The 21190-nt window shown below is 52.5% G+C and overlaps 1 protein-coding gene across 2 annotated transcripts; it reads right to left on the bottom strand.

The window, feature by feature from the left end:
• Nucleotides 1-1376: 1376 nt before the first annotated feature.
• Nucleotides 1377-2931, bottom strand: MYMX (myomixer, myoblast fusion factor). Of its 2 annotated transcripts, none has more exons than XM_055136470.1 (2): nucleotides 2880-2931; nucleotides 1377-2552 (listed from the first exon to the last, which is right to left on the bottom strand). In XM_055136470.1, the coding sequence occupies exon 2, from the start codon at nucleotides 2475-2477 to the stop codon at nucleotides 2217-2219; it is 261 nt and encodes an 86-aa protein (XP_054992445.1). In that variant the 5' UTR covers nucleotides 2478-2552; nucleotides 2880-2931; the 3' UTR covers nucleotides 1377-2216. The 2 variants fall into 2 exon arrangements, with proteins under 2 accessions (XP_054992445.1, XP_054992446.1); XM_055136471.1 differs by having other exon boundaries at nucleotides 2854-2883.
• Nucleotides 2932-21190: the final 18259 nt, after the last annotated feature.

The following is a 21190-nucleotide window of genomic DNA, read 5'->3' as shown; positions in this document are numbered from 1 at the left end:
GCGCGCCTGTAACGGACGCGGCGCGCCGGCCCGGCCCGCGGGGGATGCGCGCGGCGGGGGACGCGGGGCCCCAGCAGCCCCCAAAGGCGCCGTCCCCCGCGAGCTCCCCCGCCCCCGCCCCAGGCCGCCTTCCGGAGAGCAGCGACGAGCACCGGCGCCTTGGAGGAGGGGGGTTCGGGTGAACGCCCTGCGGGGCCGGGGCCTCACGGCTCTGGCCTCAGTCCTCCCCTTCCCCACACCAGGGCAACCGGTGTGGGGTCCAAAGGAGGCTCCCGAAAGGGGCGCGTGTTCCCCATAAAGCCCCCTCGCCCTACGCCCAGAGCCTCCTGTGAAGGGCGCAGGGTTGTTGCACAGGAAGAGAAAGCAGTGATCCCCAGGCTGACAAATAGACAGCTGGTGTTTGCTTGCATGCGTGTTCGTGCGTGCGTGCGTGCGTGTGTGTCTCTCGGGGGCCATATTCTGGGGTTTCCACGTGCTACTCCCAGCCCCTCCCAGCCCCCACCCTGCCGCCTCTGGCTCTGCTGGGGGCGGGGATCCCCCTGGGGGCCCCCTGCATGCAAATACACACTGAGCTCTCTCTCCTGCCCCCAACTGACACCTCTTAGCAGATTCTGCAGGTGCTGCCAGTTGGAAGAGGGTGTCACCGCCCCCTAGCCTCACCCAGGTCTCTTTGCTTCCCGGGGCGCTGCACACAGGGCTCCTCCCACCCCCGCCACCCGCTGAGTCTCCCCACTGGCGGCAGGACCAGTGCCTGCCTGCTTCTTAAGATGGATCTGCCAGCTTCCTGCAAGTCAGACCTGTGACTTGGGCTTCACAGAGTGACGTTCTCACTGAGTTTGAACCAGAGAAAGTTCCAGGAGTGAGGACCGAGTAGCGACATTGGCATCAATAGGAAGCAAAAGGAAGCCTAGCGCTGCTCCTGACCCCCCCCCCCCCCCCGCCCCCTATCACACAGAGTTTCTTCCTTCCTATCCTTCTTTCCGGGGTGGAGGGCTGGCATTTGGGCCACACCTTGCGATATTCAGGGGTTACTCCTGGCTCTGTGCTTAGGAATTACTCCTGGTGGTGCTCAGGGGACCATATAGGGTGCCAGGGACCGAACCCAGGTCAGCCACATGCAAGGCAAACTCCCTACTTTCTGTACTATTGCTCTAGCCTCCCTCCCTCTCTCCCTTTCTCCTTCCTTCCTTCCTTCCTTCCTTCCTTCCTTCCTTCCTTCCTTCCTTCCTTCCTTCCTTCCTTCCTTCCTTCCTTCCTTCCTTCCTTCCTTCTCTCCTTTTTTTTTGTTTTTTTTCGGGCCAGACCCAGTGTTGCTCAAGTTACTCCTGGTCTCCTGGTTCTGAACCCAGCGATCACTCCTGACGGGCTCTGGGATCTTATGTGGTGCCAGGGATCCATCCCAGGTGAGCAATGTACAAGGCAAACATGCTGGACTATGGGTCCAGCCCCCTTTCTTTTATTTTTTAATCGTAGGCACCTTGATTTACAATGCAGCTGATGAGAGGGTTCATGCATGCAATATTCCAACACTGCATCCTCCACTAGACCCACTCACCTCTCCTCCTCCCCGCTTTCCGTTAGTTTGGGCTCTTTTTTTTTTTTTTTTTTGAGAAGAAGCAGGGTTGGGCCATATTAGATGGTGTTCAAGAGTTGACCACATGCAAAGCAGGTACCTTAACCCCTATACTATACCTACCCCACTGTCCCCAACACACACACACACACACACACACACACACACACACACACACACATACACCTAGAAGCTTCACTGGACCTCCCCTGTCCCTGTCGGAGGCCCTGGGTTAGATGCCTAGCACCAAAACCAAACAAAAGCAAGACAAAAATCTCTCCCCCCGCAGGCTAAATTGTCCATTGTCATTGTGGCTGGGGTTAGACATTGTCCCCATCACATCTCATGTCCCCATTTGCTCGGAGAGGATAGGGGGCAAGAATGAATATTCTCCTTTCCAGGGCTGGGCTGGAGGGGACAGGTGGAGTTCTTGGGAGGAAGAAGTGAAGACAGCTCTTCCGGGGGACACAGGGCTCTGTGGCAGTCCATCCTGCTGGGAGAGGGGCGGTGAGTCCCGGCTGGCTCTTCCTTCTCAAGCTCATTCCCCGTGCGCTGGGCAGGCTGCAGTCAGAGATGCTGCCAGACGGGCTGACTCGGCGGGAAAGCGTTCCCATGGCTACTGCAGCTTCCAGGTCTGGGGGGCTCACTTGGGGGGTGCTAGCCTGTCTTTCCTCTCCGCGTGGGCCCCCCTGGAGGCCTCGGCGGCGGCAGCCTCCGGCGGGTGTCTCTGGCTGAGGATGAACAACAGGCAGCCCAGCAAGGCCTCCCGCATGTTGTGGGAGTGCAGGCGGCTGGCCAGGCCGCGCAGCAGGGCCAGGAGGTGCTGGCGGGCCAGGCGGGCGGCTGGCAGTAGCAGGCGAGACAGGAGCATTCGCAGCAGCAGCGGGAGCAGCGGCGCTGGCATGGCGGGGACGCTCGGCTCGGCTCGCCTCTTCCGGCGTCGGCGTCGGCTCGGGCCAAGACCTGGGGGAGGGGGGCTCTGGGGCGGGTGGGAGAGTCTCAGTACAATAGAGACAAAGAGATTAGGCGCGTGAACCCTGGGCTAGGGCTGAGGGCTGGCCCTGCCCTCCTCCTGACTTGCTCTGGACACTCGCCTCCTCTGGTCAAAGCCCCCCACCCCTCTTGGTCGCTGCACCCCCTCAGTACCTGGCTTTCTCGGTGAAGGAGGAGGACTTTCATTCACCTGACCTCCCAGCCCCCCAGCACACACACACACACACACACACACACACACACACACACACACACACACACACACACACACACTGACACATGCATACCCGCACACGCGGCTGGCAGCTCTCACCCAGAACTCCTGCTCCTGAAGGATCTCAGACTGAATGTGAGACACGGCACAGGCTCCCCAGCCCCACCCAGGACAGCTTGGGGGGGGAGGGACAGGGAGCGAGGGGGAACAGCTGCCTTCGGACACGGACATGGGAGACTTGGACGGGAGGGAGGGGCAGTGGGTTGGAAGAAGATCCAGGATTTTTAGCCGGGGCACACCTCGAATTCGAACCCAGACTGCACGTTCCCAGACTGTGAATGTAGGCATCATGACATCGTAAGTGTCCCGGACTCCAGTCCCCTCAGTTCCTCTGTAAGTGGGAGGGACCGGGAGCAGGAAGCAGCAGGGACAGTGGATCAGAGCCTGTCACCCAAACTCCAGAGCCGTAAGGCCACAGCGTAGGCCGCGGGTTTTGATGCAGCGAACAGGACCTAAGCGGTACAGGACCGAGTATAGGGTCCCTCCCGGGCAGGCTCAGAGCTGGTCCCAGGGCATTTCCATTCAGACAGGAAGACAGATACTGGGCCTTGGCAGATAGTACAGCGGGTAGGGCACTCCACTTGCACATGCCCAGTTGAGTTAGATTCCCACCACCCCATATGGTCCCCCAAGTCCAGCAGGAGTGATCTCTGAGTGCAGAGCCAGGAGTATGCCCTGAGCACCACTAGGTACGCCCCTTCCCTTCCAAAGAGGGATCCTCACTTTGAAGATCTCGGGCCCAACAGATGGCTTATATAAGGCAGGAGGAGTGAGACGGCCATTTTCTCCCCATTCGCCTCTTGCACCCCAGGACGCAGGGTTGCCGGGTTCTTGTCTCACCTCGCAGAAAATAAATTCAGGGGTAGACAAGCAGCAGTAAAGTCAAAACAGATTTTATTTGGAGGCTTTTCTTTTTGGGTCATACCAGGCGATGCACAGGGGTTATTCCTGGCCCATGCACTCAGGAATTACTCCTGGCGGTGCTCAGGGGACCATATGGGATGCTGGGAATCGAACCTTGGTCGGCTGCATGCAAGACAAATGCCCTACCCCTGTGCTATGGCTCCAGCCCCAATTTGGAAGCTTTTAAGAAGGGGAAGAAGGGAAAGAACGTGAGAGAAGACGCTCAAGAGAGAGAGAGTGGGCTTCTCCACGGGCAGAGAGAGCCTCTACACACATCCCAGCATTAGATATGAAAATATGAAAGTGCACATCTCAGGGCTGGAGCGATAGCACAGCGGGTAGGGCCTTTGCCTTGCACGCGACCGACCCGGGTTCAATTCCCAGCATCCCATATAGTCCCCCTGAGTGCATGAGCCAGGAGTAACCCCTGTGCATCGCTGGGTATGACCCCCTCCCAAAAAAAAAGAAAGTACACATCTCAAGAGGGGAGATGCGGGCAACACATGTGCTTGCTCGGGTGCTACATGTGCTCGGCCACATGGGCACAAGCAGCACGTGGGCTCAAGAAGCATATGTGTGTCCTTCCTTTGTCCAAGGTAGCTTTTATCGGGTTTTTCCAACGTGCCCCCAAAGGGGGCTTCTCCTAGGTATAAGTCCTAGGAGGACTGGTTGGGAGGGTGGTTGGGTGTGGTGGACAGTCTTTGAAATTCCTTTCTGGGCCTTTTGTTCCTACTGGAGCGTCTCTCTGGGTCTGTTGCTGGCGCCAGGTGAGGGTCTTATCAGGCCTGAGCTCACCAGGTGGGCTCTTCGCAGATTGGGCTATTGGTTTTATTACATCCTAGGAATTCCATTTCCATGGGCCCTTCTCTGTCTACTTGCCTACATCAACCTTAGCACCCTCTTCCCTACCCACTTTCCCTTATCCTTGAGATGAAATACAATTCCAAGATATAAGATACTGATACAAACTGTTTTTTTTGTTGTGTTTTTTTCCTTTTTGGGGCCACACCCAGCAATGTTCCGGGGTTTCTCCTGGCTCTCCACTCAGAAATTACTCCTGGTGGTGCTTGGGGGACCATATGGTATGCCGGGGATCAAACCACGGTGGACTGCATGCAAGGCAAATGCCCTACCCGCTGTACTGTTCCTCCGGGCCCCCTATGTTTTGATTTTAAATTCCTCCTTCTTGGGCGGGAGAGCTTGGTCAATGGCAAGCACATGTTTTGCATGCCAGAGGCCAGGGTTCAATATTCAGCCCCAAACAGTCCCCCAAGACTTCTGGATTTGGACCCAAAGCAAAACAAAAACAAAACAAAACAAATCCCTGAAAAACAAAACAAAACAACAACAAAAATAAACCCACAAACCTCATTCTGTTCTTTATAAAATGGGTTTCTTTTCTGCCATGCTGGACTAATGGCCACGAGACTACTTTGCAAGTGTTACAGTCTAGTGAATGTAAGTGTTGGTCATCTGCTCGGCCTTGACCGCCAACAGCATCATCACCAACCTTAAATTCAGGGTCAGGGAGGTGTCTCCGCAGGGATCTTGCCTTGCCCGTGTGAGGCTTGGGATCTGTCTCTGGCACCACAATAAATACAAATACATTTTTAAGGGACTGGAGAGATTGTTGAGTGGGTAAGACACTTGCCCAAGACTGTCAGGAGTGATCCCCGAGCTCAGAACCAGGAGTAAGACCCGAGCACAGCTGAGCATGGAACAAAAAACAAAATAAAAATGAATTTTGGTTGATGGGGCCAGAGCGATAATACAGTTGGGTAGGGTGCTTACCTTGTATGTGGCCAACCCAGGTTCAATCCCTGGCATCCCATATGGTCCTCACCAGGCGTGCTCCCTGAGTAAGAGCAGGGGTAAGCCCTGAGCACTGCTGGCTGTGGCCCCCCAACGAGAAACAAAGCAAAAATTTTCTTAAAAACTCAAACTTTAGGGACTGGAGAGATAGCACAGCGGGTAGGGCGTTTGCCTTGCACACGGCCGACCCAGGTTTGATTCCCAGCATCCCATATGGTCCCCTGAGCACCGCCAGGGGTAATTCCTGAGTGCAGAGCCAGGAGTAACCCCTGTGCATCGCCAGGTGTGACCCAAAAAGCAAACAAAACAAAACAAAACAAACCTCAAACTTTAGAAAGGTCGTTCTACCTCTGGCCAGAGGCAGCTGAGTCAGCGTGGGGCAGAAGAGAGGTTTCTCTTCTTTCTTTCCTGTCAGTTGCTTCCCGAGACTCTGCAATGGCCCGTGTCCTCCCTGACCTGTGCACAGGCTATGTCCACACGCATGTCGCATGGTGAGTTCAGGAATGCAGCCATTCTAATTGCCACACCACGGGGGAACAGTTAGCCTGACTGTTGAACAGATGAAGAAACAGGTTCCCAGAACCACAGGGCTGACAAACTCCAAGAACTTCTGGCCCCCAAGAGCTCTTATTTTTCTGTTGCGGTATCATTTGTCATAAGAATGAACAGTGCTGGTGGTGGAATATGGGCACTGGTGAAGGGGCAGGTGTTCGAGCATTGTATAACTGAGACATAAGCCTGAAAGCTTTGTAACTTTCCACATGGTGATTCAATAAAATAAATAAATTTTTTAAAAAGTGAAAAAAAAAAAAAGAATGAACAGTGCGAGGGGCTGGAGAGACAGCACAGTGGGTAGGGTGCTTGCTGCACACTGGCAACTCAGATTCATCCCCTGGTCCCCCATAAGGTCCCCTGAACAACGCTGGGAGTAATTTCTGAGCACAGAGCTCGGAGTAACACCTGAGCATCACCAAGTGTGGCCCAAAAAAGAAAAAAAAAAACAACAATAGTGTGGGGCTGGAGAGACAGTATGGAGGGTAAGGCACTTGCCTTCCATGAAGCTGACCCAGGTTCAATCTCCCACGCCCCTTATGGTCCCCCAAGCCCACTAAGAGTGACCATCGAGTGCAAAACCAGGAGTATGCTCTGAGCACCACTGGGTATGACCTCCCCTTTGAAAAGTAGTGGGTGCCAGGGAAATGGTTCAGAGGACTGGAGCACATCCAAGTTTAGTCACTGCGGGTCCTGCACGGTCTCCTAAGAATTGCTGGGAGAGAAGCCCGCAGCGCCACCGGATGTCACCTCTCCTCTCCCTGCCGGAAATAAAGAATAACTAATTGGGGTCCTGGGTGCTGAGTCCATGATTCGAGGCGCCTGCCTTGCGAGCGTGAGATCTTGCGTTCCGTCCCTCAGTGCAGTGACAGGCACTGAACACTCCAGTCTTGCTGTCTGGGCCCCGTGTCGCAACCACGTGTGCTGCAGCCACAAACAGGCGTGTAAAGCTTAGCACCACAGCTAAAAATCCTGGTGAGGCAGGGCTGGAGCGATAGGACAGTGGGCAGGGCGCTCGCCTTCAACAAAACTGACCTGGGTTCGATCCCAGGCGTCCCTTATGGTCCCCCAAGAACTGCCAGGAGTGATCAGCTGAGCTCAGAGCCAGGAGTAACCACTGTGTGGCCCCAAACAAAGAGAAATATTCTGTCTTGGGCCCCTGAGTGTGTGTGTGTGTGGGTCACCCTGCTGTGTCTGAGCCAGGTGCCACAACACAAACAAAAGTGGTGGCCAGCCCACAGCCCCAACCACGCCCAAGTATAAGAGAGTGTGTGACCTTTGGTCTGCAGCTAGAACAAAGGGAAGGGGAGAAAGAATGAAAACCAGATAAATCAACATCCTGGGGAGAGGGGGGAGTGGGGGGAGGAGGGGGGAGGACAGTGCCCAGCCCCCTCCTCCAAGAACTGCCCCTTCCTCCTTTCTCCTCACTTGCCTCACCTAATCCCATGGGCAGGGCCCCCAGGCTTTTTCTCCAAGGCCAGAAAGACTTCTGCTAAGGATTTCCTCAGCCTTTCCTGGAAAGTATCTTGTGCTCTCTGGCCGGCTTCCTGACTGTAGCACTGTAGCACCCTCATCCTGTCCCATTGTTCATCTGTTCATTGATTTGTTTGAGCGGGCACCAGTAACGTCTCCATTGTGAGACTTGTTGTTACTGTTTTTGGCATATCAAATACATCACGGGGGCTTGCCAGGCTCTGCCGTGCAGGTGTGATACTCTTGGTAACTTGCCGGCCTCTCCAAGAGGGGCGGAAGAATCGAACCTGGGTCAGCTGCATGCAAGGCAAATGCCCTACCCACTGTGCTATGGCTTCCTGACTGAGCACTGAGAAATGGAGCCTGCTGCTCCCTTTGCAGGCCCCTCTGTAAGTCTAGGAGGGCCTGGCCATTTTTGAGGAAATTGATGAAACCTCTCTGTTTAGCACATTGGGATAGAGAGGGGAGTAGGGAAGAAGGGAGGAGGGAGGAGGGGGAGGGAAGGAGGGAGAGAGAGAGAGAGAGAGAGAGAGAGAGAGAGAGAGAGAGAGAGAGAGAGAGAGAGAGAGCTGAAAGGAAGACTGGAGGACTGGAGCACGAGCTTTGCATGCAGGAGACCCAGAGTCCATCCCCGGCACCTCATGGTCCTCTGGGCACTGCCAAGACTGCCAAAAACTGAAAGAAAAACAAATGAATCAAAGTGTCTGGGTGCCCCTGGGCTTCTTCTGATCCCTTCCCAGGCCCCCAGGGCCTTCAGGAAGCATCTTGCTAGAGTCTCAGCACCCCCATTCACGGCCCCTCAGCACCCCCATTTATAGGCCCTTCAGCACCCTCATTCACAGACCCCTCAGCATCCCCATTCACAGGCCCCTCAGCACCCCCATTCACAAGCCCCTCAGCACCCCCTTTTACAGGCCCCTCAGCACCCCCATTCATAAGCCCCTCAGCACCCCCTTTCACAGGATTCCTAGTATCCTCTCATGTCCCGGTCACAGGCCCCTTGTCAACCCCATTCATTGGCATCAGTTCTGGAGGATCAACAGAAATCATGTAGTCCCCACCTTGGGGGAGGCCTGTGCAAGGGGTCAGGGACCCCAATGTGGGCCTGCCAGTAGGGTGACAGGCAGATGGGGAAGCCAAAGATGGGGTGAGGAGTTACACGGAGTTAATGGGTTCTTTTTGGGTTATCTCCTCCTCCTCCTCCTCCTCCTCCTCCTCCTCCTCCTTCTTCACTTTTGCATCACACTTGGTGGTGGGTGGTGCACAGGGGTTAACTCTGGCTCTCTACTATGGAGTTACTCCTGGTAATACTTAGGGGACCATGGGGATGTGTGGATCAAACCAGGGGTGAGAGAATAGAAGGCAAATAAATGCCCTACCTGTTGTACTATTCAGCCCCGTAACAGTTCTTTTGAGAGACAGGATCCGGCTCCCTCACCTGCCTTCTGCCCAGCCACCTCTGGCCCCCCTCAGATTCTGCAACTTGGCCACCAACTGATCCAAGGAGGTGCAGGGTGCCTCTGCGTGTGTCAGGTAGGACAGATTCCCTGTTGCTCTGCATCCCGAGGTTGATGCCACCCAAAGGTGGCCTTTCTTCCCCAAATGGCAACAGCCTCAACAGAGCACTGGAGAGAGACCCTAGAGGTTGAGAGGCACCATTTCCAAAGAACAGGTGTCCTGGGGATGTCCCGAGTCAGTCAGAGGACAGAGGTGTAGGTGGGGAAGGAGGGCAGGGCCAAGAGTTGGCAGTTCAGGGGCCACGGAGGTTGCTCAATGGGCCGAGCACCTGATCTGCATGCTGAAGGCCCAGGCTCCGCGCATGGCACTGCCTACGGTCCCCTGAACACCACCAGGAGCAACTTCCAAGCACAAAACCGGTAGTAGCCCCTGAACGCTTGTAGCCCAAATACCTGAGTTTTTGTATTTGTTTTTGTATTGTAGCCCAAATAACTGAGAGTTGGGAGTTCATTCCTGTCACCAGCTGTCCCAGCATCTCTCTGCTCGGCGCAATTATCACCCCCCAGCCTGAGCGGGACTGCCCTGAGGCTCTGAACAGGGCTACACCTGAGAGAGCACCTGGGGCTCCTGAGGTAAGACTTCATAGCTCAGGACCGACCGCCCTCACCGGTGACATCCGTGACCCCCACTTTGCCCTCGGACTCTGCACAGAGCTAGTAAGACATGCTAAACATGACCATAGGATGTAAAGAAAATGACTCAGGGACTTGTGTGTGGCCTGAAGGGGCCAAGAGAGCTGACAGGTGGGGTCCTCCCTGCCCACAGTGACAGTTGCTCCCGCCTGGGGGAGAGAACGGCCTGTCCAGAAAGCCCCATTGTTCCCACAGAGACAACTGTTCTTCCACAGATTCAGCTGACAGGACTGAGGTGGGAAGTGTGAGCGCCTCAGGCTGGGTCAGCTGCTGGGGCTGGACAGCTGCTTCCTGAACAGGCAGCCCCGGGCGGGCCAAGGCCCGAGGAGGGGAGGGACAGGCCTGTGGTAGTTGATGTGGGAAGAGGCCTTGCAAAGCCCACAAGACCCACGACCAAATCTAAGACTGAGTGAAACCTGAGTGGGAAAATGTTTTTGAGGGGACAAAGATTGAAGGTTTTTGGGATTGGAGAGGGACCTCTTTGCCCATTTTTCTCTCACTCTGCGTAGACCCCCTAGCAGCACGGAGCGACCCTCTGACACAAAAGCTAGAGCAGCCACTCCTCCCGTTGAGAGTATCCCAAAACACAAACAAAAACAGAACACAAAGGAGATTGCTTGCCTTGCATGCGGTCGGCCCTTGAGTACGACCCAGTACAACCCAACCCTGCACTCACAAAATAAGAATAAGGACTAATGTGTGTGTGTGTGTGGGGGGGGTGCAGGTTGAGTAGGGGATAGTGTGGAGGAGGGTGGGGTGTTGGAATAGTGTACACAGAAACCCTATCACCAGCCCTTTTGGTAGGGCTTTGGGGACCATATGTCGTGCTGTGGTTGAGCCAAGATTAATTGCATACGAGACAAATGTCTTATCCATTTTCATTATCTCTCTGTCCCTTCTATTTTGTATTTGATTGACACCTGAAAATGCTCAGGAGTGACTCGTGGCTCTGGACTCATGGGGAAACTCCTGGTGGAGTTCAGGGGTGCTGGGGATCAAACCCAGGTAGGCTGCATACAAGGGAAGCACCCTACCTCCCCTGCTGTACTGCCGTTCTGGCCCCATGCCCCATTTTAAATATTGGCAGTATTCAGGGGTTATTTCATGTGGTTTGGAGGTGGTTTGGAGATGGGCTGGAGCAATAGCACAGCGGGTGGGGCGTTTGCCTTGCATGTGGCTGACCCAGGTTCGATTCCTCCACCCCTCTCAGAGAGCCCGGCAAGCTACCGAGAGTATCTCACCCGCACAGCAGAGCCTGGCAAGCTCCCCATGGCGTATTCGATATGCCAAAAACAGTAAAGACAAGTCTTACAATGGAGACGTTACTGGTGCCCGCTCGAGCAAATGGATGAGCAACGGGATTACTGTGATACAGTGATTGGAGATAGAACCTGGATTCCCCCCACCCTCCAGTCCTTCATGCCATCTCCCCAGTCCTTGTGTAGAGATTTTATTTTATCTTTTTTTTTGCTTTTTGGGTCACACCCAGCAATGCTCAGGAGTTACTCCTGGCTTTGCACTCAGGAATTAGTCCTGGCGGTGCTTGGGGGACCATATGGGATGCCGGGAATCGAACCCGGGTCGGCCGCGTGCAAGGCAAATGCCCTACCCGCTGTGCTATCACTCTGGCCCCGATTTTATTTTATCTTATTGTTTTTAATTGTGGGACCATTCAGTGGTACTCATGAGTTGCTCCTGGATCTGTGCTCATGGGTCGCACCTGGCGGTTCTGTGTAGTGCTGGGGATTGAACCCGGGTTGCCTGTGTGCAAGGCATGTGCCTCACCCTCTGGACTATCTCTCAGGCTCCAGGGAGAGAGAGATTTTTACAACCTTTTGTTATGATAAGGGACGACAATGACAGTGACCAACAGTGCTACAGAAGTAGACATCGCAGTACAGTGAACCCAGTGTGTAATCACCCACTCGCGGTAATAACTCAGGCAACACACTAAAGCAAAGGAGAAGACAGTGCAACAGACCAGAAGAACTTTGCAACTCACACAGCTGAAAAGGATTTGGAATCAGTACAGAAACTACATTTATTTGTTTATTCATTTGCTTTGGGCCACAGCTGGTGATGCTCAGAGGGTGGCACTGACTCTGCACTCAGGGGTCATTCCGGGCAGTGCTCGGAGGACCGTAAGGGTCGGCCAGAGATCTAACCCGGGCCAGCCATATGCAAGGTAAACACTGTAGATGTTTGTAGGCCCAGCCCCTCTCCCCCATCAAGTACTTCTAAAATCAGTAAGAAAAGGAGCAAAATCCACGAGAAGAATAAACATAGGATATGAGCAGGCCATTTCCTGGGAAGGAGACGCAAGTGGCCATAAAAGTGAAAAGCTATTTGTCCACACCAGCACAGGCGGAAGTGAAATCTATATTCAGGAAAGAAGTTTCATTTTACACCCTTGAGAAGGAGAAATTCATGGATATAATAATTTTAGAGGTCAATTTGGCCATATCTAGCCCAACAGGAAACATACTTCCCTGGAAGCCAGAAATTCTTCTCTTTGGAACTCTAGAGAAATTCTCAGAGAGAGAACGTGCAGAGGGAAGCATATGCCAGGATGTCCATTCATGCTTTTTTATAGTAACCCAAACCCAGGAAACAACAAAAATGCTCATCAGCAGGAGAATGAAATGCACACAGAACCATTAAATGGAACACTATGCAGCAGATAAAACTGCACTATTGCCAGACATTTATGTATGCTACCTTTGTTTTTATTTTTTTACTTTTTGGGTCACACCCAGCGTTGCACAGGGGTTACTCCTGGCTCATGCACTCAGTAATTACTCCTGGCGGTGCTCAGAGGGCTGGGAATCGAACCCGGGTCAGCCTCAGCCGCATGCAAGGCAAACACCCTACCTGCTGTGCTATTGCTCCAGCCCCTGTCTTCTACCTTTGATCCTATCTATCCGTTGGTCCATCTATCAGAGTGTGTGTGTGTGTGTGTGTGTGTGTGTGTGTGTGTGTGTGTGTGTGTGTGTGTAGGTGGGGGGGATATTCTGGGGATCTAACTTGGGGCCTCATACATACACAAATGTGTGCTCTACCAAACTCCACCCCTAGTCACTCATTTCAATATTTTTTTTTGGTTTGTGTTTGGACCACACCCCAAAACCAAGCTAAGTTGAAGGCTTAGTCCTGGCTCTGCATTTTGGGGTCATTCCTGGTAGGCTTGGGGGAACCATATGGAGCACTGTGGCTTGAACCTGGGTCTCACATGTACAAGATAGGGTCTTAACCATTTGCTGTACTCGCTGTCCAGGATCTCCTTTGAGATTTTTTCATAAATTTGTCTCTGCGTTGAAGAGGGCAATGCCAACTCAGTGCTGTGGGGTTGCCTCAGGGGACCATGCAGTACTGAGGCTCAAACCCAGGCCTCTGTCATGCAAAGCCGATGTTCTTTAGTGCCTGTTCTTCGAGCACTTGGTTTTCTCTTACCAAACATCATGTTTTTCTTTCTTTTTTTTTTTTCTTTTTGGGTCACACCCGGCGATGCTCAGGGGTTATCCTGGCTCTGCACTCAGGAATTACTCCTGGCGGTGCTTGGGGGACCATATGGGATGCTGGGAATCGAACCCGGGTCAGCCGCGTGCAAGGCAAAGGCCCTACCCGCTGTGCTATCGCTCCGGCCCCTGGCATTTTGTTTTGAGTTTGGAGGTCACACCTCCAAATAAATAAAATTCATTTGAGTTTGGAGGTCACACCCAGCAGTGTTTGGGAGCTAGCCTCAGCGTGGTGCTGACCGTAGCACCACTCTAGGAAGGTGAGGCACCAGGGATTAAACCCGGGGCTCCCACCAGCCTACACTCCTCTCTCGGGCCTCAAGAGAGCTACAGTTTGTTTTTTTTTTCTTTTTGAGTCACACCCAGGCCTCTGTCATGCAAAGCCGAGGTTCTTTAGTTCCTGTTCTTCGAGCACTTGGTTTTCTCTTACCAAACATCAAGTTTTTCTTTCTTTTTTTTTTCTTTTTGGGTCACACCCAGCGATGCTCAGGGGTTACTCCTGGCTCTGCACTCAGGAATTACTCCTGGCCGTGCTTCAGAGACCATATGGGATACCAGGGATTGAACCTGGGTTGGACGTGTGCAAGGCAAACGCCTTCTCTGCTGTACTATCGCTCTAGCCCTGAGAGCTACAGTTTGCACACATCTCCGTTCTTCTTTTTTTTTTTTTTTTTTTTTTTGCTTTTTGGGTCACACCTGGTGATGCACAGGGGTTACTCCTGGCTTTGCACTCAGAAGTTACTCCTGGCGGTGCTCAGGGGACCATATGGGATGCTGGGAATTGAACCCGGGTCGGTCGTGTGCAAGGCAAACGCCCTACCCGCTGTGCTATCGCTCCAGCCCCAACACATCTCCGTTCTTGAAACTAATGCATGTTGTTGTTTATTTTTCATTTTGGATCACATCCAGCGATGCTCAGGGGTTACTCCCTCCTGGCGGTGCTTGGGGGACCGGATGAGATGCCAGGGATTGAACCCGGGTCGGCTGCGCATGCAAGGCAAATGCCTACCTGCTGTACTATCATTGTGGCCCTGAAACTAATACCTGGTTATCTGCAAAAATACACCTCCAGAGTAAATACCAGAGTTGGAGGCATGCCAGGAAGAGGAGGAGGCTGTGATTTGGTCACACAGTTCAACTAATTTGAGTCCAAAGGACAGGTCTGAGGTGGCAGAAATAAAAGAAGATGAGATAGGACGAGGAGAAGTGAATGGGTTCTGGAGCTGCCTGGCCCAGATGCAACCAGCAGTTCCTGTTCTGCCAGTGTCTACTCTGGGTGAATACGGCATTAGCAGCTCTGTGCCTCGATTTACTTTTCTTTTGGTAGTGGCTGGAATTCAACCAGAGATTAAACAAGTGTGAATCGTGAACTCTAGCCCAAATCCAACCCCTGACCCCTGGGTTTATTTTGATTGGGAAATCCTAATGTGTTAGGATTAAAGGTTAGGCTGGGCTGCTGCTCAGAGGCTGAGCTCCGGCTCTGCAGGCAGGAGGCTGGCTGCATCCCAGCGCCACAAGGTTGCCCAGTTCCTGACACACAGCTGGAGTAGTACCGCCAGCTATGCATGGTCCCAAAGCAAAATTAAACGTGTTAAACCTGGCTCCAGGGGGCTGGAGCGATAGCACATCAGGGAGGGCATTTGCCTTGCATGCGGCCAACCTGGGTTTGATTCCCAGCATCCCATATATGGTCCCCTGAACAACACCAGGAGTAATTCTTTTTTTTTTTTTTCATTTGCTTTTTGGGTCACACCCGGCGATGCACAGGGGTTATTCCTGGCTCTGCACTCAGGAATCACCCCTGGCGGTGCTCAGGGGACCATATGGGATGCTGGGAATCGAACCCGGGTCGGCCGTGTGCAAGGCAAACACCCTACCCGCTGTGCTATTGCTCCAGCCCCACCAGGATTAATTCTTTTGAGTGCAGAGGCAGGAGTAATCCCTGAGCATCACCAGGTGTGCCCGCTGACCCCTAAAAAAAAAAAAAAAAAAACTGGTTCATGCTAGAATGGGACCCAGTGTAGAAAATATGTCCCTCTTTCAGAACAAAGCCCCACCTCCTTAATTTCTCATAGCATTCACGAACTATCTGATCGAGTTAATCCCTAAGAACGTCCTCAGAAGGGGGTATGGTGCCACCAACAGGTCAACCTGTACCTGTGGGGCAAGTGCATCAGCAGCTTGATGATGCCTTCAGACTTCCAGATATCCCAAAATTGCTGCTGTGCCTTTGGCCAGACCCCAACAACTTGGGGCCAAGTTTACCAAGAAATTAAACAGCCAAAAGTTAGGTATGTGGGAGCCACACCCACAAACCATCTCCGGCTCAGCTATACAAACTCAATTATTGATTGGCCTTATTTCAGAGACCCATAGATAAATCTTGAGAGATCAAAAGCCACAGTTAATCTCGGACCCGAGCATGGCTGAACAGACTAGGGTAAATCGGAGGGGGGCAGGTTGGCCTGTGCCCGCCCAAGCAGAGCCCCCAGCAGCCACTTGCTTCCACAATCCAAAATTACAAATCACCACCATATCCCGAGCCTGCTTGCACCGTCTCAGGGCAGACCTCACCAAGATATAATCTGCCGAAAATTTTGTAATGTGGATCTTAGCGCACCAACAACCCTGGACCAGAGGCACAGCGGCAAGTCCCAGAAGACACCACAGCGCCGGAGATCTCTCTGGGCCCTATACCGAGCCAATTTCACTGGGGCACCCCAGATGGAGCAGGTGCAGTCTCCCTGCCTACTCCAGATGGAATCCTGGTGACCAAGAGCTTCCACAAGCAAGGCCCAGGTATGTGGGTTTAGGACTTAGTCTCTAGGATGCATGGCAGCAGAGGACCCAGGCTGTCCCTCCCCAGGTCCCCACCCACCCAGAAGACTGGCTGTCATGCCCACAATTTGCCTCCAGACACCATCTTAGCGCACCAACAGCCCTGGCCCACCGATTCCCAATTGAATCCCAAAATGGATTAGTACCATACAGAGATGTCTCTGGAACCCAACCATTTACAATCTAGAAATTTACATTTACAGTCGCCGTCACGCGAGCTTTCATGATATTCAAAATGAGCTATGGAAAATAAAATTATCTAGCATTGGCCCCTGGCAAGTAGGCTTGAATGGTGGTGGGAAAATTCGAGCAAAACATAATGCCCCAAATGAGAGAGAGAGTACTGGGAAAATTGTCTGCCATAGAGGCAGGGTGAGGACTGGGATGTGAGTGGGGGGATACTTGGGACATCGGTGGTGGAAAATGTGCACTGGTGGAGGGAGGGGCGTTCCATCATTGTATGGCTGAATCTCAAACATAACTTTGTAACTCTATCTCACGGTGATACAATAAAATAAAAAGTAATGTGGAATTCATGCCCAATTCAGTCAGCTTAATCAATGACTGAACAAATAGCAGTACTCTTACATTATTGAAAAAAAAAGAATGTCCTCAGTTGTTGAGTCTCTGGACTCGAGCAAGCTGAGGTTCAGAGAGGGTCTCGGCCCCCATGAGAGAGGGCAGTGGGGGGACAGTCAGGGGAATGGAGCTGGGAGAGCCACACAGGAGGCCACCAGCTCCACTGTAGCTGGCCACGGGGCATCTTGGCGGGAAAGCTTGGAGGGTCCCGAATGTGACGCTTGTGACGCTTCGAGCAGGTCATTGACCTCCTTGCGCAGCACAGTTACGGAAATACAGGCGCGAGAAGGCCAGTCCTGCTAGCATGTGGTCACAGGCAGAACAGGGCAGGAAACGAGAAACTGCACCCAAGAGAGCGAAGCTTAGTCTGGGGTACATAGGCCACAAGGAGGAGGGGGGCCCCTCCAGGAGAGGGAGGCCATGATTAAAGACAGAAGGACAAACCGAAGGGGGTGACTTCAGGAAATTGTTCGTGCTTGGGAGAGACTGGCTAGGGGGGCACTCAGTGGGAAGCCAGAATATATGGGGGCACCCCCCACCCCCATCCCAGACTGATGAACCCAGGCGCTCCGGACCCTGACCTCGTGGGCAGGCATTGAACACCGGGGTTAAGAGTGGCGGGCAAGAGACATGAACAGGGGTCAAGGAGAGAAACTGAGGCTGCCACGGGCCAAGGCGGGAAGGACTCCCTCCTGCCCACATTGGCACTGGGGTGTGTCCACCAGCTTGAATCGATAAGGAGAAACCCAGGAGACAGGAAAATGCAGCCATAGCCTCCAGGGGCCCTCTAAATGGAAGACCTGTCATATGCAAATAGGCCCACCCCCCCAACACTCATTAGACACCGATAAACAGGAAGTGGATATCCCAGGAGGTGGAATCAAAGCTTCTCTGTCCTTTGTCAGTTCTCACGAGATAGCTCTGTAAACCCTGTCGTGAAAGGACATAGCCAGCGTTATTTACCTCCAGGAGGAGTCAGAACAATGGGTAGGACCTTGTACATGACCCACTGGGTTCAATCCCCAGCTCCCCAGATGGTCTCCCAAACTCCTCCAGGAATGATCCCTGAGCACAGAGCCCAGAGCAAGCCCTGAGCTCTGCTGCGTGCACCCTAAAAAAGGGGTGGGGTTAGGGAATGGGAGGCACTTTGAGATGTGGCTCTGCGAGGGGACAGGTGGCCTGGGCAGGCTGCTCTGCAGGGGTGCAGGGGCCAGGATGAGGGGGTTGGTACAGAAATATGTGCACAGACAAATGGCATCAATGGGAAATGTCTGCAGCTGCTAGGACAGACAGAAGCCAAACTTCATTAAAATATAAATAGCTCCTAGAATTACATCAGGAGAACCACTAAAACTCAATAATCAAAATGGGCAAAGAACATAGGAAGATTGCATGCAGAAAATGAAAGGCAAGCAAGATATTAATAGTTGCTCAGCTTCCATGAGAAATGCAAATTACAGCAACACAGAGAAATTATTTATCTTCCAACTCATTAGACACATGCAAAAGTTTTGAATATGTGCCATGCTGATGAGGCTGCCAGGAAGCAGCAATCTTCTATGCTGTTGGCATAAGCTGGCACTACTTCTATGGAGAGGAATTTAATATTTACCTAAATTTCTGAGGCATCTGCACTATGGCTTGCTATTGCACTTTCAGATATTAAAAAAATTTCATTAAAAATTTTTAAATATTTTTGGCCACAACCTGTGGTGCTCAGAGACTCCTCATGGCCCTGTGCCTGGGAGTCACTCCTTGTGGCTTTTAGGGAAACGGTAGTGCTGGGGGTGGAACCATCCTCAGCTGCAAACAAAGCAAGTGCCTTAGTCCCTATTTTAAGAAATCTATTAACTAAACTGTAAAGAATTCTTTTTTGGGGGGGCAGACCCAGCAGTGCTCAGGAATCACTCCTGGTGGGGACAATATGGGGTGCCAGGGATTGAACCCTGGTCAGCCATGTGCAAGACAAGTGCCCAACCCAGTGATCTCGCTGTTGGATGTTTTTCTCATAATTAGTCTGTGAGCTGGGGAAGTCCGTCCTGCCAGGAGTACATTCTGACCACACGACTTCTCTCGCCCCGTGATGATGACATCACCCAGCTGCTGGGGTTTTTCTGATTTCTGCCCCACCAAGTGACCTCCCTTCCCCCCCAAACCCCCACCCCACTGTGCTCCTAGGAAGGAAATCACTCTTGCAGCCCTGCCAAAGGGTGGGGGTTTGGCAGGGTATGTCCAACATACTCCCATCATGGCGGGGTGGGCGGCGGTGGCACACAATTTCCTCACTTTCTGGCATGAACAGGATGCAGGCTCAGCTTGTATGCGTCCATCCTGGCATCAGACATTTACCTAGGAGCCCTGCTTCTACTTACTGGACAACGGAATTAGAGCAAGCATTCTGGATTGGTTTGACTCGGGACCATGCTTAGCTCAATGCTGAAGAGAGTGGGGTGTCTGCTCCCCGCCCCCCACCCTGTGATGGGGAACTACACAGTGCCGGGATCAGGGATCAAACCGGAGGCTCTCACACGTCCTCCAGCCCTCTGAGCTATTTCCCTGGCACTGAGAACAGGGTTAGAACTAAGGACGGACTAAGTACTAGGTGTGCTCTCAGCTGATGGGGTAAGGAAATGCATGTATGTATTCCCTCTCTCTCTCTCTGCCCCTCTGTGTGTCTCTAAATCTATATCTATGTTTGTTTCTGTACCTATAGCACTCACACGTGGTGATAGGGATCACGAGTCAGCTGCTAGTAAGGCAGGCACTCTACCCACTACTGTTTCTCTGGCCCCTTTCTATTTTTTTCTCTTTTTTTTCTGGGGTGGGGCATACCCAGCAATGCTCAGGGGTTACTCCTGGCTCTGCACTCAGGAATTACTCCTGGCGGTGCTTGGGAGACCATATGGGATGCAGGGGTTGACCAAGTGCAAGGCAAACAAATACCCTACCTGCTGTCCTATTGCTCTGCCCTACCCTTTCTCCTTTTTTAATTAGGGCTTGTGTCCAGCTCGCACTGGGGACCAGGGTTCCTCTCTGTGATAACAATTTGTCTCTCAGCCCAGTGTGTGGGGCTCATAACTGGCAGTGCTCAGGGGGCTGTGCAGTGCTGAGAATCAAACTCAAGGCCTTGCAAACGTTAATCATGTGTTCTTCAACTTGAATTTTCTTTCCTCCCTCCCCCTCCCTCCCTCCCTCCCTCCCTCCCTCCCTCCGTCCCTCCCTCCCTTCCTTCCTTCCTTCCTTCCTTCCTTCCTTCCTTCCTTCCTTCCTTCCTTCCTTCCTTCCTTCCTTCCTTCCTTCCTTCCTTCCTTCCTTCCTTCCTTCCTTCCTTCCTTCCTTCCTCAGGATCACTGCTGGTGGTGCTCAGGGACCGAATTTGGGCCAGGTCCATGCAAGACAAGTGCCCTACCTGCTGTACTAGATATCTCTGTAGCACTGTATCACTGTCCTCTCATTGTTTATCAATTTGCTCGAGAAATGTCTCCATTGTGAGACTTGTTGTTACTGTTTTTGGCATATCGAATACACCACGGGGAGCTTGCCAGGCTCTGCCGTGCAGGCGGGATACTCTCTGTAGCTTGACTTTGTCCCAGAGAGGGACAAAGGAATCAAACCCAAATTGGCTGCATGCAAGGCAAACGCCCTGCCCGCTGTGCTATTGTCCAGCCCACTAGATATCTCTAGCCCCCTTAAATTATTTCGGAAGGCCCAAAATTATGTATTTTTAAGTGAAAAAAGGATGGTGTATACCTTTGAGAAGAGGGTGGAGAAATGAGAATATATTTTTATATTTGTGTAGAAGCGTTTAAAGAAGTTTTTTAGGGGCTGGAGTGATAGCACAGCGGGTAGGGCGTTTGCCTTGCACGCGGCCGACCCGGGTTCGAATCCCAGCATCCCATATGGTCCCCTGAGCACCGCCAGGGGTGATTCCTGAGTGCATGAGCCAGGAGTGACCCCTGTGCATCGCTGGGTGTGACCCAAAAAGCAAAAAAAAAAAAAAAGAAGTTTTTTAAGAATTTACCAAAATTGGCGCGCATATGCTGCCTGAGCCCATGTGCTGCTTGTGCCCACGTGGTTGAGCACATGTGTGGCCCGCATCTCCCCTCTTGAGATATGTACTTTCATGCTTTCGTACTTTTGTGTCGGTTATGTGTAGGGGCTTCCTCCACCCTTGGAGAAGCCCACGTTCTCTCTTGAGCATGTTATTCTTACTATTCTCTCTCCCACTTATCCCTTCCCCCTTCCCTCAGAAACCTCTGAATAGAATCTATTTACTTAAAAAAAAAAAGAATTTACCAAAATTGGGCCAGAGAGGTAGTACAGGGGTGAAGGGGCTGGCCTTACACACGGTTGACCTGGGCTTGATCTCCGTCACTATATAAGATGCCTTGAACACTGCCCAAAGTGATCCTTGAGCACAGACTCAGGAGTCAGGCCTGAGCATCACTAGGTGTGAGCCCCCTCCATAAATTGACCAAGAAAAATGAAAACAGAAGTCCACACCACAGCTTGTATGCGAATGTTCAAA

This window comes from Sorex araneus, chromosome 4 (assembly GCF_027595985.1).
Source record: "Sorex araneus isolate mSorAra2 chromosome 4, mSorAra2.pri, whole genome shotgun sequence".
Taxonomy (NCBI): Eukaryota; Metazoa; Chordata; class Mammalia; order Eulipotyphla; family Soricidae; genus Sorex; species Sorex araneus.
The sequence above is the reverse complement of the archived record's forward strand: the minus strand, read 5'-3'. Positions and strand labels throughout refer to the sequence as shown.

What these genes read in the sequence shown, in the direction of transcription:
- MYMX (XM_055136470.1), bottom strand. Translation starts at nt 2,477, where the DNA reads ATGCCAGCGCCGCTGCTCCCGCTGCTGCTGCGAATGCTCCTGTCTCGC.